Genomic DNA, 16,800 nt, shown 5'->3' on the forward strand with positions numbered 1-16,800 from the left:
GCATTCGATATTTTTCAGGCACTTTGCGCAATTTTATATAACAATTTGGGTGCGCTGTTTGCGATTGAATTACGGACACGAGATCGATGCAATCACCGCGCAAATGCTTGTTTTTCTTTCTCTTTTTTTTCTTTCTTCTCAACGAGTCCTGCGCTAATCCTTTGCTAAAGTGAGCTGCCTATGTGATGTCATTGTTGTCGAAAGGTACTCCTTGGATATTAAAATTGCGATAAAATTGCGGCAATTGGAAGACGTCGCGAGAGCGCTTCGAGCAGCTACATCGCGTCTTATATTTTTGTCTCGGATTCCGCTGTGAAATTTGTACGCCGCAGACACAGACGGCAGGACGCAAAGGACACAGGGAGTCGGGAGAGTAACTTCTTGGCGCGTTGCGCTTCTCGAGTGTCGATCGACGAGATCGTGAAATTCTCGGCGACGGCGGCACGGTGGTCAGCGTCCTCTCATCACGATTCTCACTGTATAATTGACCAAGCGTATGACATGTCTTGCTTTGTAATTTGAGGAAAAAGCGAAAAAAAAAAGAAAACAGACGATTATCTCTCATTCGCAACTCGCGTCTCCGCTCTCTGATATTATACGACTATTTCTATAAATACGACTATTTCTAAGCGCGGAGTTTGATACGCGTGCTGAGATTATATATCGAAATGCCATCGAAAGAAACACACGCATTCCGTCGTTAAGTGAAATTATGACGTAAGACTTAGCTTAGAGAATCCGAAGGTGAGGTGTAATAACGAACGCGGTGGTATCGTTAATTTACAGACGAGTCGTGTAGAGACGTCACCAAAACGACACCCGATTGTTCACGATGAATCTTAGGTGATATGCAACTTTTCTCATAATCGGGAGTACAAGCTTTAGGGGAAGAGAGGAAAGAAAAAAAGAAAAGGAGGGAATTGTGTATAGGAACGGTGGTATCTTATCATATCTATAAACGTGCTTAACTTAGAAACGTATACAGCAAAGAGAAAGAGAAGCTTTTTTACTCGTGAGAAAACAAAGACAAAATGTAGAGTTCTATCTGATGACAGAGAAAAAGAAAGAGCGCGCACGAGAGAGAAAGAAAGAAAGAAAGAGAGAGAGAGAGAGAGAGAGAGAGAGAGAGAGAGAGATGTGTGTAAAGTATTGTGAAAAAAAAAATATTACTCTATAAGCTGATTTCTAAGTACATATTTTGCAAGTGCACGGACTTACCAAGATTGTGGGGACAATGATGACGTAACATACACAAGTATAATTCTGCGTGTGCGTGTGTGTGTATGTGTGTGCGTGCGTGCGTGCGTGCGTGCGTGCGTGCGTGCGTGCGTGCGTGCGTGTGTGTAATAGTTAATTGATAAAATATACAAGACTACTACGTAACTCTTTCAGTTTGTGATGCGCTGTTTCACACGGACGGCGGTAGCGGTGGTATAAAAGGAAATCCTTCGCGAAATTATGATAATTCGCGGCCCTAGTCTCTTCGCGAGTCTGGTCTTCTCGCGCGCGCGCGCGCGTGCGTCTCTCCGACGATCGAGATTCCCTGGCGGAATTTATGCGCGAACGCGCGCGTTAACCACGATTGATCGCATGAGATCGCCGAGGAGGAGGGCGGAAACGTAGAAATTTGTACAACGAAACCATATTCGCGATCGCGACAAAATTGATTTGTAATCGAGAACAACGCGCGCCGGAATGGAGAACACTTGACATTATCGATTACCGCGATCTCCCGCGAGACCGGGACACGAATCGCGTCCCGAGGGATTTACCGGGAGTGATGCGCTGGAGCGGCGGTCATTAGGCAGCAGGCTATTGTCCGATGAGACAAATCGTCGTCGCCCGACGCGCGCCGATTGAATCTACAGCAGATCCGTCGTGAGAAGCAGAAGCGCGAAGAGCACGCTCGGTCGCACTTCTATTCTTTCCATGCCCATTTGTATATAGGCATGCTCAATTCTAGAATCGAACAAATGCGCATCGTGAATCACATAATACATAATATTAAACTACAAAACGAACAAATTATTATCCGACTTTGTACCTATATATTATTAATTAACACAATGAAAGAAAGAGATCGGGGTGAGACCCCGGCGACTATTATTATCGATTCGAAATAGTAGAAGCTAATGAGGAGACTGGGGGCGTACAATTTAACAAAAATGAAGAATCCATAGAAAATAAAACAGTCTAGGGAGAAAGAATGAAGGAACGAGAGAGAGAGAGAGAGAAGGAGAGAGGGTAGGAAAAAAAGATTAACCAGAAAAAATGCCTGAGAGCCAAGGGGTACACTTTTGTCAAAAATTTAGGAAGACAATTTAGGTTTACAATTACGACAGGGTGTGTGTGCGTGTGTGCGTGTACTGCGTGGGCGAATGTTTATGTGTGTGTGTATGTGTGTGTGTGTGTGTGTGTGTGTGTGTGTATGCATGCGTATGTGCGTGTATGCGGGAGAAGACAGGTAAAGACGCGTGAGCAAATGCGTGCGTGGGCGAGCGAGCGAGCGGGAAGAAATGCGGGAAGAGAATCGTGAGAGTACAAGTGAGAATCGAGATGTAAAAAAAAGTGAATTATCGATTATTCTCGTAGAAATGAAGTCCAACTAGACTTAGGCGATCTTGTAATCTTGTATCGTAAGCTCACGAGCGACTCGTATTCACCGGTATACTTCATCTTTGGACCCGCCGTTAGACCCGCATGTGTCATCGTTTCGCCGACCGACCGATTGGTCGATTGATCGATCGATCGGTCGCCGCGAGTTCGGGCTAATTAACCGGATGTCCTAATTAGACTTTCTTCTTTAGCGCTCTTTTCGAATGCACGAGACTCTCAGCAAAAATAGTATGTTGCTTCTCTCGAACATCGTCTGATGTCCTCTAGAGCGAGTCACGAGTCGGTCGTAAGATCGCGAGCAGTTTACGATCTTAATATATTATATTGCAAGAAAAAGAGAGAGGGGAAAAAAGAAAGGAACGGGAACGAGACGAAGAAGAAGATGATGACGAGGACAAAAGAAGAGGAGGAAGAAACTCTCGCTGTCCGAACGTATCCGTCGCTCGAAGATGCAACACACGATGGGATTCGAACATTTCTAAGTTATCAATGGTAAAAAAACGTCCGAACTTATTTCCTCGAAATATATAAGTATGGGAAGGGGGGAAAGGGGGGGAGAGAAAAAAGAGAGAGAGAGAACTAGTCAGAGCGGGGGCATGAGAGAGAATAATTCGGAGCGCAAGAGAAAGAGAATGAGGATGAGTGTGTGTACACGTGTGTGTGTGTGTGTATGTATGTGTGTGTGTGTATAAGAGAGAGAGAGAGAGAGAGAGAGAGAGAGAGAGAGAGAGAGAATGACAAAAAGAACGAATGTAAGAAACAGAAAAAGAATGCATATTTCTAGGATGCGTACCCTTTTTTCGTGAAACAAAAGGCAGGAGGAAAGGCAAAGATTTATGAGAAAGGACGAGAGAATTTAAGAAAAAAAAAACAAAAAAATACATTTAGACGACGTTCCCGCGGCACCTCGGCCGAGAACTCCGTTCAAACGTTTGTTTCTCCTCGCTTGTAATACATCCCGTCGAAGAAATTCAATTGAGAATAAAACATTTTCGCGGGGCTCTCTCCAGACAACATCGATCTTCGTCGTACGGTATGTGTGTGCGTGTATGTTTGAATGTTATGCCCATCTATTTTGTTTCTCTTTATAAATCACACATATTGATATAATACATGTTTCTCCCTCTGCGCACGTGACGAGCCACGACTCGCTGTAAAAGCTATCGCCTCTCACTTACGGAGTTCGCGGCAGGAGATCGCGAGACGGTTAATATAAAGCGTTAGTGACTGTATCCAGTATATATCTGATAAAAGATACCCCCGATGCCAGAGATGGCGTGTGACAATAAAGTGATTCAATGATTTCATCGCGTTTGGATCATCCCCTTCACAGTGAAGCAGTCTTCCTTCTTCTTATAAACTGGAAATGATTCACGCTATACCTCAGCGAGAAATCATTCGTCGATCGATGTCGAAAAGTTCAAATCGACATCGTTTCGACGTCGATCGATGAGTCATTTCTCACTGGGTCTTGCGTTAATCGTTAAATTCACAAATTTGATCTTTGAATCTTACGAATATTTCAATTATAAATAACAATGAATGATAGAACTACAGAATTGTATCAACTTTTAGAATTATAAAAATTGAGTCGTGTGATGGTTCGATTAAAATCACGAAGGAGATAATATTCAACTTATTGTAAATTCCGTAAAAATGGCGAAAGTGAGATGATGCGACAAGCATTTTTCAACTAGATATATTATATATTATGTCTATGAGAATAGAAGTCGTAAAATCCAAAATTGTAAGGCGTAAAAAATTTAGCCAATCACGATCGATCATTCTTCGACCGCAATGAGAATAATCAACTGCAATTGATTAATTTTCTTACTATTTACAGAGAGAAACCTTAGAGCGGCTATTGAGCTGGATTTCAGGGGACGCATTTTTTGACGCGTCCCCTGAGAAAGTACATGTGAACTACGTTCATTCCGATGGTAACGGCAAAGAGCGCACGATTTTCGTTCACTCAAAAAATAGACTGACAACCGAGTTACTCAAATTCGCATTATTTCTCACTTTTATAGAGTGAAGAGTGAATCTAATGCATTCTATTGTCAGAGAAACATATTCATTCTAATCGATTGAAACACTGGTTACATGAAGTTTCTCAAAATTCACTTTAATCTTGAATGGAACGTTTATACTTGTGCTTTAGAGTTCCCCAATACTATATATATTTTTTATAGACACGCCTGCTGCCACTTTAAAAAATTTAGAAAGAATATACGCGTCCGTCTATTTAAAGCATAAGTATTTTATGTTATATTATATCTATGTTATATTAATAATAATGATAATAATGAAACAGATTTATTTTACGAAAAATGAATTATGGCCCAAATTGCAAAGTTATCGTTGAAATTTATTTATACGAGTTAAGATATTCATACATTTGCTAAGTTGTTCAGTAGTTTAATCAACAGTTGTCCGTAAAAGCGTCACCAGAAAGGATGTAGAAAGGATGTACAAATTTGTTTATCTCCTCATTTATTTGACGCAATCGCAAATTTAATAAACTTTTAACTCGTTCCTTCGTTTCTGCGTTCTGGTTATTCTCTTCTTCCATATATTTCCATATCTAAAACAGATTGTTGCCGTTCCAGTAAGTCACATTAATACAACTTGTTGTTGTTGACAGAAAGAAAAGTGCGTTGCAGCGTGATTCGTTGCATAATTAGTATAACACACATTTGCCTTGCATAGAACATAATAAAAATAATTGACAAGATGCGTGTCAGCAAGAGTGTGATACGTGAAAATCAGAAACTCACCTTGCGCAGTTGGCATTTGGAGTAGACGCTCATAATAATTTCAGCCATCCCTTCCACGTAAGTCATGCGACTGGAACAATGAAGCAATAAATTCGTCATCAGCAAATGCGTTAAGCCTGCGCGTGTTTCCATTTACGCGAACATTCTACGATATAGAAGAAGAAAGAGACCATACCCGTACGATATTTCATTGAAATTCTTCAGAATAAAATCGAGCACTTGAGGCTTTCTCGCATGCTTCCTCACAAGATCGTGAAAAAATTTCCTTAGCTCTGCATCTCCCAATTTTGTCCATTTATCATCAGGCCTGAATGTGGCCAATGCCAATAACTCTTGGACCAAGTGCTCGTCTTCGACACATACCGCGTAATTTAACATTACCTTATCATACCCATGCATGATATTAAGCATCACTTCGTACCAAATGGTGTTGTCAGCATTCATGATGCCTGCACAGTTCGTCCAGTCTTCCCATCCCGGCAAAATTCTACGTGAAACATGAGTAGTAGACAACGGAGAAATTTCAACAAACTTTCGGCCTCAAGATTTACACTCATTTGAATAGTACGTAGTTGCGAATAATATGATTACGGAAAAAGTTACTAATTAATAATTGAAACTGTATGTATATGGAAGTAGTTATTACTAGAGTAATTACTTATTGTCCTTCGGATACTCGATATATGCTATTAGTTTTTTGCGAGCCTTCTCCCTGCATTCGGCATGGCCGTGTTTACACGCCCAATTCAAGAGTAATAACCGTGTCGCTGTCGACATTTCGTCGTCCGTAGAATGTTCGTCGTATCCGATCGTATTCAAAACTTCACCCATGATGAACAACATATGATCCTGAAAAAATAGTCCACTAGTGCTAATCTTTTTTACGTCTTTAAAATTGTTTTCTTATAAACTCGACATTGATGTCGAGCTATTTTTGTCTTTAATCGGAATTCTGAATTTTTTTATAAAAATAATTCTGGAGATAACTGATAGTTAATCAGAAGGCTTGAAAGTCATCTTTAGAGCCATTTTTGTTAAAAGTGAATAGTTAAAATAGGTAAAAGAGGTACAATAGGTAAAAGAAAATAGCTTCAGAATAGCGATCTTTGTTTGAGTGTACCTTGAAAGTTTTACTTTCTAGGTAGTTGAAAAAAGGCGACATGTACTGCAGGACATTCATCATAGTGTGCCACGGTATAAAATGAGTCTCTCGCACTAGATAATCTGTCAGTCGTTGAAAAATGTCGTATTGTAACATGTTTTTCATTATAAAGTGAAACGCATCGTCGATCAGCTGAGCACGATTCAGGACGTGTATCTGTGTGTAATTCTCCGTGTTCAAGTAATCCACAATTTTTTTCCAGTTGGAGTATATATAATTCACACGATAATAGCCTGATGATAGAAAGGAAGGGCAAGTTTCATCGGTTAATTTCTAATGATCATTTCCAGCAGTGAAATCGAACGAACATGGCTTTTCTGGCCGATCGCCAGCACTCACCGAATTGTTGCACGTTGAATATGAACCAGTTTTCTATATTGCGCAGATAAATATTCAGAGTACTGTCATCGTTTCGTGACGAATTGTTATTTATCCACAATATAGGCAAGTCCCCTGTTATGAAATCAAGACTGTCCTGTGTCGTGAAAGTTACAGGTATCGGCCAGCCTTGTTCCTCACTTTTAACCTCATAAGATATAACTGTGTCAGAATCAAATTCTTGAACGAACAATATCGGAAAGCCTCTTCGTGACAGCCAGATATGCATTACTTCCGCTATGTTACGGAGATATATATAATTGAATTTATGCAGGTGGCTCTCCAGGATCTTGAAGAAATCGCTCGGTATGGCGGAACTGTACGCACTGAATAGCGAAATATTTATTACGACATCAGTCGAGTGAATATCGAGCAGAACGGATTGACTGGGAAATTATAATAGATTAACTTTGAAATTTACGAATTTCTTATTACCTCGGGGCTATCCGTTTTATCAACTAATTTATTTATTCCAAAATATCTGTTTACTTACCATAAAGTCCAAGGTACTTATAACATGTGAAATGTAATTTAAAATATAATCACGATTACGTAATATGCCGCATCATTACATCTCGACCGTTAAATTTTTCTACGGTATACGCAATTATTGCGTTACTTCGCGTATTACTTACTATGCACTAAGGTACTCCGCAAAAGCTTGTTGCAATGGCCCCTCTGGGATAATATGTTCAAACATCTTTATTAGAGCGGATGCTACGATACGGAAATGTGAGTCATAAAAATGTAAAGCGCAACATAAATTTCATATAAAGTCCAACGTAACAAACATGCATGATTATTTCGTAGTAAGTGCCGATATTGTGCAGAAATGTTATCTTTCAAATTTTCGAATGTATCTTCTCTATTGAAATAATGTATTCAATCTCTGGCCACATGTATTAACAAATTGCGAAAATAAGTTGGTCAGCAGTTAAGATGTAAAAATATGCCTTGCACTGTTTGTATTTGGCAATTCGCGAATAATTGCTCAGTCATATGTATGTTCGATATGATTTTACTCTCATACAGATTTCAACCAACGAGTATATTTCTAATTATATCTTTCACACGTTCTCACCTTTTTTATAGATGAAAATGGAGTAAATCGGATCGTATTCATGTATGACAGGTGTTACATTAAATGCAATATCGTTGTGCATAGCAGGCTGTTGCACTTGCACAACAAAAAGTTGCATCATAAGGTCCTCGCTATAGTCCTGCAATTTAAAACAGATAAGAAACTCTGTAGATACACTAAACTTTTGCTTTCATAATATGCTAGACTTGGCGATACGCATTTCGCTGAAGCTCATTGCTAAAGAGAAAAATCAAATATTGCCACGAGATATCAAAACACTATAATGACATACGACATCAACGTGGGATGTGGAACAGTTTAATATTCACTCGGCGTGTTAATAAGAAATTCGTGAAACAATTGAACGATCAGTCTATTTTTCGGTACATTAACATATAAAAGATGGGTTTGCATCCGACAGCGTCATCTGCGCGACCACGTCTTCAAGCGTTTCTTTTAATTAGCACGTACAGAATCGCGTGTCGTCGCAACGTCGACAAGATGAGGGAAGAGAAAAATTACCTGCCCAGCGATTTTGTAACTGAGATATGTCGCGAAAGCATGACTGAACCACTGGTGAGACCATTCCGTCGGGCTGACGTAGCTCTCGATGCATTGTTGTGTCATCTGCTTCCCTATCAACTTCCATATGTCGAGTTTGTGTCCGGGAAAATGGGAATCCGCTTCGTAGAAGACACGTTTGTCTCTGAAAATCATGTTCCCAAGTGAGACAGTTATGTCGCGATTATTCTCCAACACATTCAAGTCGATCGCTGATAGCAAAAAAAATCGGGCCACTTGAAGTGCTACGTCGAGAGTTCTGCGCGCCGAAAAAGTATTCGCGTTGATAAATGAATTTGCATTTCCGTATGAGCGAGACGACTGACGACAAAGACGGCGAGCATTCAAGCATTAAGCGCTAGGAAAGAACTTTTTCTCGCGCACCCTCGTTTCTGTTCGATCCTCTGATCACAAGTATCACCTGAAAATCATAAATCCCAATGATCCCTCGGCGTCAACCGGCAGATTCGGATACGCAACAACAGTGATCTTCCATTTTCCCCACAAATTGTTCGTGTAGCCAGTTAAAAAGCTGTTGGCCAATTTAATAACCCTCTCAGTGACTAAAATTTGGCTCTTCTCGTTCCATTTGTACCACATTACAACGTCCTTGTTGTCTCTGGTTTCTAGATTGAAGTTGACAAGCACGATCATCACGAGGTAGGTGGATATCGCTGGTGTAGTTTGGAAAACGATGTTTGTTTCCCCATCCGCTGATACCACTTCATATGCAGACGGCATGCTCGAGAATATCTTGTTGAAATACGAACGCCTGAAGGTGATGTTGAAATTTGCCTTGAACGTCAGGTCATCCCAACACGGAAACACACTTCGAGCCCCGGTCGGTCTGAGCAGCGTTATGTACGACGGCCTAATCGCATATCAATCATAAATAATTTCTGTAATGACGGGATCACTGTTGCGAACGAGAACTTTGTTGTATTTAATATAGGCCAATGTTTTTGCAGCGATACATGAGAGATTCGAGAGACGTTGGCGACATCATTTTGTAAGTCACGATTGTCACAACAAATCCTGCGACGAATATTTTTTTAGGTATGCCTGTTTCTCGTTTAAGAAGCACAGCAAAGTATTTGATGACATTCTGTGTCTTCTACGAGAAAAATTTGTTTACCTTCTCGCAGCAGGTCGATCTCGACGAGATATGTTAACGTGCACTTAAATCTTTCGTGTATTTCAGGAAAGAACGTTATATTATACATTTAAGAATAAATTAGACGAACAGCGAATATTACTTAAACCATCATTACGAGGCTTGTTAATTTTCAATGAGAATCGAAAATTATATCTCGCGGATCTCTCTGTGTATCGCACTGGATAAACAATGCACAAAAGATGGCTGTTTTTTCTCATGTTTTTCTTTTAATCTGTTACTTACTGTTTATCATATTTTAAACTTTGGAACGCTACGAAGCCGTGTGTGTTGCTCAGGATGCCTTCGAAAGCCATGTCAAGCGTATAAATGCCGGGAGATATTTCGTTATAGAATTTGAGGAGAAAAGCCTGTGTTTCTTTGCAATAAATAAGTTTCTCTACTTCGTCCACTTTGACTGAGTATTGACCGTTGTCGTCTTCTTCATTCTTGTACAGTACTATAGTACTTATATTTATGATCAAGTTGTAAGCGTGAATAGTAATATATGGGGTCCTACTATTTACCGCGATGATCGTACTGCTCGTCCCGACGATGATGGTATTCGACAAAGACAGATTAATCTTATAAGTTCGAGGTTTTACATCAAGCGGTAAACGATAATCGAGTGCATTGGGTGGACAACCTTCCAAATATTTGCTCCCGTCACTCGTCATTGCGGCGTTAAATGGCGTCAAACTGACGATGAATAACAGCGTGAAGAACATCACGTCAATTTTCGTTCCACTAATCTGTGGAATTATTATCATCTTTAGCGACGAAACGAACAGTACATAACAAACACGTCCATAATTTTATGTTTAATTAACCAGTGATTCGATTAATCGAAGACTCTACAATATTACATGTTCGAAACTGCTATCTCTTACCGTGTCAAATTAGGACGAACGCACAGAACTCAATGTTATTATAACAGCATAACTGGCCGCTGAGCCGAGTTTGAACGCGAATAAATACCTCATGCAGGATCATGGCAGATCGATAGACAAGGACGAATATCGATGTCCCGACGAAATAGAAGCTATTTTTCTTCAGATTTCAAATTTTTTATCTCGCTTGACGCGCTCGTTTCGTGAAATTCATCTCGATATTAACCGAACTACGCGCGCTACTTCGTACGAAATCGAACGGTCGGGAATAAGAAAAGAAAAAGAAAGTTAATATTTCGTACATTAATTACTGCATTACGTGCATATTGACGGCGTTAATATTTGTGTTGGCAAATGTACGATACTTAATAATCTATAATAATGACGATGATAAAGGAACGAACTTAGGAAGGAGCAAGTATGGCATAAATTGTAAAGTTAACATTGATTTTCATATATTATAATAAACGAACAACAATTACTAAGTTTAATCAATAATCATTCATTGATTCTTCAACAGTCGTCTATAACTGTGCCATTGTTGAAACGTTGCATGAATATTATCTTCTGCTGATTTATCTGTCTCAACCGAAAATCTATCAACCATTTAACTTGTTCCGTTTCCTTGACCTCGTCACTAGTGTTTTGATTATCTTTTAAGCCGTTCATATGCTCTTCCTCCAGGTAGCTCGATATCTAAAACAGATCGTTACTGTCTCACTAAATAACATTAACACTGTTTGCTGCCAGAAAACTTCGTTACGGTGTGATCTTTTACGTAATTACGTAATATAATGCAGCATACGTGGCTTATGTGAAACATAATAAATAAATAATTGGCAAGTTATACGTCAGCAATATTGTGAGATCCACAAGCTTACCTTGTTAAGTTGGCATTTGGAATAAACGCTCATAATAAGATGAGCTATTCCCTCCATGTGGGTCATATGACTGGAAAAATGAAGCAACAGAGAGAAAGTTGTGAGCAGATGTGATAAGCGTATATGCCCACATTACATTATAGAAAAGAAAAATCTTTTATTATACCCTTTGATTATTGCAGCAAAATTGGTCAGAATGAAATCAAGCACTCGAGGCTTCCTCGCGTGCCTCTTCACAAGGTCAAGATATAATTTCGTTAGCACTGCATCTTTCACATTTATCCATTTACTATGAGATTTTAATGCAACCTGTGTTATTAACTCTTGGACTAAGTGTTCATCTTCAACGCACACTATTTGATTTAACATTATTTTATCACGGCTGATATTAGGCATCAAGGATTTATTCCAATCGGTGATGTTGACGTTCATGATGCCTGCGCAGTACGTCCAGTCTTCCCATCCCGGCGAAATTCTGCGTGAAACATGAAAAGACGAAAGAGAAGGTTCAACATATCCTCAGCCTCAAGACTTACACGATCATATGATGTGGAGTTGCAAAAGATATAATTGTGAGAAAGACTACTGATTAATAATCGAATTCGTGAATGAGGAAATAGCTATTATTAGAGTGATTACTTATTCTCCTCCGGATTATGTAGGTGTGCTAGTAGTTTATCGTGGGCCCTCTCTCTACATTCATCATGGCCATGTTTACACGCCCAATTGAGGAGTAACAACTGTGTTGCTTTTAACATGTCATCGTCTTTAGAATCTTTGTTGTATCCGAGGGTCGATAAAACGTTTCTCATGATGTCCAACATAAGGATCTAGAAAAATCGTCGGGGAGGGAGAGGAGGATATTATATTTCTCTGCGCTTTGTATATCATACTCCGAAAACTTTGTGCCTGACGATCGCCTAATCGTCTAATCATGACATGACACTTTGAACATTCTAATATTGAACTACTTTTGTTTTGTCGTCGCGTACCTTGAAATATTTACTCTCTGGATAGTTGAAGAAAGGCGACATATAATGCAGGATATTCATCATAGAATGCCATACTATGAAATTCCTTTCTTTCTTTAAGTATCCGATCAGCCTGTAGAAGACTCCATATTTGACTTCATTCTGCATTTCAAGATGATACGCGTCATCGATGATCTGAGCACGATTTAGAACATGTATCTTCGTGTGTTCGCCGTTGTTTAGGAAATCCGCTAGTTTTATCCAATTGTCAAATTCGTAGTTGACGCGATAGTAGCCTGTCGCAGAAACAAAGATCCTGCATCGCCAATTGTTGTCCAACCCGTTCCCAGTAATTAAAACGAACGAATGGCGTCAGCACTCACCGAATTGTTGTACATTGAGTATAAACCAATCTTCCGGGTCGGGTTTTGCAATATGCAGAGAAGTATCATTCTGCGATCGATTTTGGTTCCATAATATAGGCAAATCCCGCGAGAAATTACAACTACTTTGTGTCGTGAATATTAGAGGTATCGGCCATTTCTTTTGTTCGTAACTGATATATTTTGCGTCATAAGATAAGACGATTATTTTCATACCACCATTGTCGAGTTGAGGAAGTAATGTTGGATAGCGTCTTAGCGACAGCCAGATTTTCATTATTTCCCCTATAGTGAGTCCTGTATAATTTTCTTCATATATTTTGTTCACGATCTTCAGGAAACCGAACGGTGTGGCGAATTCGTAAGCGCTATACAATTAGAATGATTTTTATAACATGTATGCGCGTGCGAATACCGAATACCGCGTTAATTTATATGTGAAAATAATGAATTACGTATTATTTCGATCATCTATTTTTTTCCATTTAATCCATTCACCAAAAACCATTCATTTATTCGATAACTTAATTTATAATATAACGCATGCAAAAGGTTTAATTTGAAATTGCAATTATATAATGCGACGCATTATCGTATTTTCATTGTTAAACTTTACTCAAGTGTTTACATAATTATGGCATAATATAATAATAATAATAATAATAATAAAATATTACTCACTTTAAATACTGTTCGATTGCTTCCTGCAATTTCTCCTCGGTAATGATGTATTCCAACATTTTTATTAAAACGGATGCTACGATATGATGCGTATCATGAAAAAAGAGTAAGGTATAAAATTAGAATATAGTGAAACACAACGTGCCTACGTGATTGATTTTAAAACTTTCATACGTGGCCTTCCGTCATTCCGTCATCAATGATGTAATTAAATTCTAATGATAGACACGTTATGCTAGATTGCCAAAACAAGTTGGTTTGCCACTAAAATACGGCGTGTCTAATATTACTCAAATACGGCATATTTCGGATAATTGTTTAATTATATTTCTTAAGTGCATCTTTACCGTTATTTTGACTTTAATGAACAGATATACTCATGATCATATTATATCGTGCGATTCGCGCTTTTTCACCTTTCTTGTAAATAAGATGAGAATAAAATGGATCATCGTCTGTTATAATAGATGATATATTAAGTGCAATATCGTCGTGCATAATAGGTTGTTGCACTTGTACTACAAAAAGTTGCCTCATAACGTCCTCTCCATACTCCTGAAACAAAAAGTTGTTAACGATAAGAGAACCTTGGAATATTTTGTATTTTATTACTCCCAAAACATGCTAAATTTAGCGATACGAATGTGGTCGTAATTAAATACAAAATTAAATGTCATCATAAAGTTATACAATAACAATAAAATGTGATATTAGATATGTTTATGTGATATAATGAGTGATGTGATATTAGATATTAGATAGATATTAGATTAGTGATTATGAGATATGAAACAATTTAATTTCAATCCAATGCTTCAAACTCCGCGAAGTCTTTGAAATCATTAAACGATCAGTCTTATTCTTTATTTCATTGATATGAAAATCAATATTGATATGAAAATCAATATTGAATAGCTTCATCAAGTTTGATAGATCCACACGCAAGCAACGCTTGCAAGCGTTTCTTTTAAATTGTTTAAGCAAAATCAGATGTCAATAATGCAAACGATATTTAAAAGAAATCACCTTTCCAATGATTTTATAACTGAGAAAATTTGCCAATGCTTGGCTGAACCATATGTAAGAACTCTTCAGTGGGATGATTAAACTATCGATACATTGTTGTACCATTTGGTTTGCTAGCAACTTCCATACTTCGAGTTTGCGGCCGGGAAAATGGAAATCCGGTTCGTAGGAAAGATGTTCCTCGCTGAAAACCATGTCCTCAAATCAAACAATTACGTTGTGATCATTCTCTTACATATTCAACTTGATCGCTGATAACAAAGTAATTCGAAACAATTGAGAATACGATCTATCGAAAGTTCTATATGTAGAAAGCCGCTGTTTGCGGTAATGAACAAATTTGCATTTCCGTATAAGCGAGGTAGTCTACTACAAATGCCGCGAATTCTTAAGTACTGAGAGAAACTTTTCTTCTCTCCCTCTAATTTCTGTAATAGTCTGATGATCTATATTACTTGAAAATTGCGATTCTCCATGATCCCACGGCATTATTCGGGAAATTCGGATACGCTATGATATTGGTCGCCATTTTCTCCCACAAGTGACCTGTGTAATCACTTAAAAAGTTATCGGTCAAGTTGGCAATCCTTGCGATGTACATTTGGTCCCATTTGTACGACATCTGGTCCCATTTGTACCATACTGTAATGTTATCGCAGTTAATGGCTTCTACAGTGAATTCAACAAGCATGATCGTCATTAGGTAGACGGCCATCTCCGGTGTAGGGTAGAAGGTCGTCATTACTTTCTCGTCCGATAATACATTTAGATCCTTCAACGGCATACTTGAGAAGGACATGGCTGTGCTCGAATGTACGAAGGTGAGGGTAAAAGTTGCCTTGAATATTGGTTCATCCCAACACGGAAACACACCTCGAGCCCCGGTCGGTCTGAGCAGCGTTACGAATGACGCTCTAATCATATTTTAATCATAAAATGTTTATAACAACATGATCGCTGCTGCGACACTTTGTTATGCACTAAGCCCATGTCGTTGCAGCGATACGTGAAATTATGAGAGACGTTAGCGATATCATCTTGAAAATCATAATTGTTCAATAAATTGTGCGATCAATATTTTTTTTTAGATATGCGTATTGCATATGTAACAAATTTTCTACGAATACTTCCCATACATAAGAAACATGTTTGCTTTGACGCTCCTTCAATGATTTGTATTACATGAGAAATACACGGTTTAATATATAATAATAATATATGACATGTATATGATAATAATTAAGATGGAATAGAGAATATTAATCGCACATTATTGTAAAGCTTATTATTAGTTTGATGGAAATTATAAATTATAAACATTATGCAGACTACCTGATGCATCGCGTTGGATAAAAAGCGCAGAGAAGACGGCAAATTTTCGTAATTTTATTTCTTACTTACTTTGAATCATACTTCGAGCTTAGGATCGGTATCCAGCCATAGTTGCCGTCCGGATAGGCTTTGAACTTCATGATTAGCGTGTAAAACCCAGGAAATAGCTTCTTGTGGAATTTTAGAATATAAATCTGCGATTTTGCGCAATAACTGACTTCCTTTAAATTTCCGTTTGGCGATGAGTAATTAGGAGTGGTAAAATATATGTTCCTTAGCAGTATTGTTTCTTCGTCTATGTATAAGTTGTAACCGTGAAAAATAATGTTTGTGGTTTCATGGATTACGTCGATGAATGTTTTGCTCTCCCCATCAAAGATGTTGTCCTGCAGTTTAATTAGATTAACTTCATAATGTCGGGGTTCTATATCGGAAGGTAAATAATAATCATCTTCATTGGACGGACAATTTTTCGAATAGTTGTTATTAATCGTCCTTGCAATGTTGAAATTCAGGCTGGTGAACAACAGTGTAAAGAATATCACGTTGTTTCTCATTCCGCTCATCTAAAAGAAAAAAAATCATTTTTTGACGACAAAGAAAAAACAATACACATACACATACACCCAAATGTACGATTTTTGATTTAATGAAACAGTGGTCTAGTTAATCGACGACGTTACAATTTTATTATATTCGAAACTGTCCTTCTCTTACCATTTCAAATCAGAAACTTTCGTTAGAACTCGATGTCATTAGAAAGGCCGAAATGGTGAACGCGATCTCAATGTCAATAAATACTTTACGCAGGAACGTGGCACATAAATAAGCAAAAGTGAAATATCGGTATTTCGTCGAGATAAACAATTGTTCTGTTTCAAATCGGAGATCATTCGTCTCATTTGACA

The 16,800-nt window shown here is 38.4% G+C and overlaps 1 protein-coding gene across 1 annotated transcript; it reads right to left on the bottom strand.

The window, feature by feature from the left end:
* Positions 1-4,929: 4,929 nt before the first annotated feature.
* LOC105188829 (uncharacterized) lies at positions 4,930-16,691 on the bottom strand. The gene is made up of 24 exons (XM_025299892.1): positions 16,610-16,691; positions 15,962-16,458; positions 15,016-15,450; positions 14,561-14,744; positions 13,951-14,089; positions 13,535-13,610; positions 12,854-13,221; positions 12,492-12,766; positions 12,139-12,329; positions 11,666-11,974; positions 11,500-11,569; positions 11,137-11,314; positions 10,921-10,928; positions 9,975-10,480; positions 8,997-9,446; positions 8,537-8,720; positions 8,015-8,153; positions 7,569-7,650; positions 6,895-7,259; positions 6,514-6,788; positions 6,052-6,242; positions 5,569-5,880; positions 5,394-5,463; positions 4,930-5,200 (listed from the first exon to the last, which is right to left on the bottom strand). Exons 1-24 carry the CDS (start codon positions 16,610-16,612, stop codon positions 5,039-5,041), a joined length of 5,469 nt encoding a protein of 1,822 aa, XP_025155677.1. The 5' UTR covers positions 16,613-16,691; the 3' UTR covers positions 4,930-5,038.
* Between the last annotated feature and the right edge of the window lie 109 nt (positions 16,692-16,800).

Source organism: Harpegnathos saltator, unplaced genomic scaffold (assembly GCF_003227715.2).
Source record: "Harpegnathos saltator strain DR-91 unplaced genomic scaffold, Hsal_v8.6 scaffold295, whole genome shotgun sequence".
In the NCBI taxonomy this organism is placed as follows: Eukaryota; Metazoa; Arthropoda; class Insecta; order Hymenoptera; family Formicidae; genus Harpegnathos; species Harpegnathos saltator.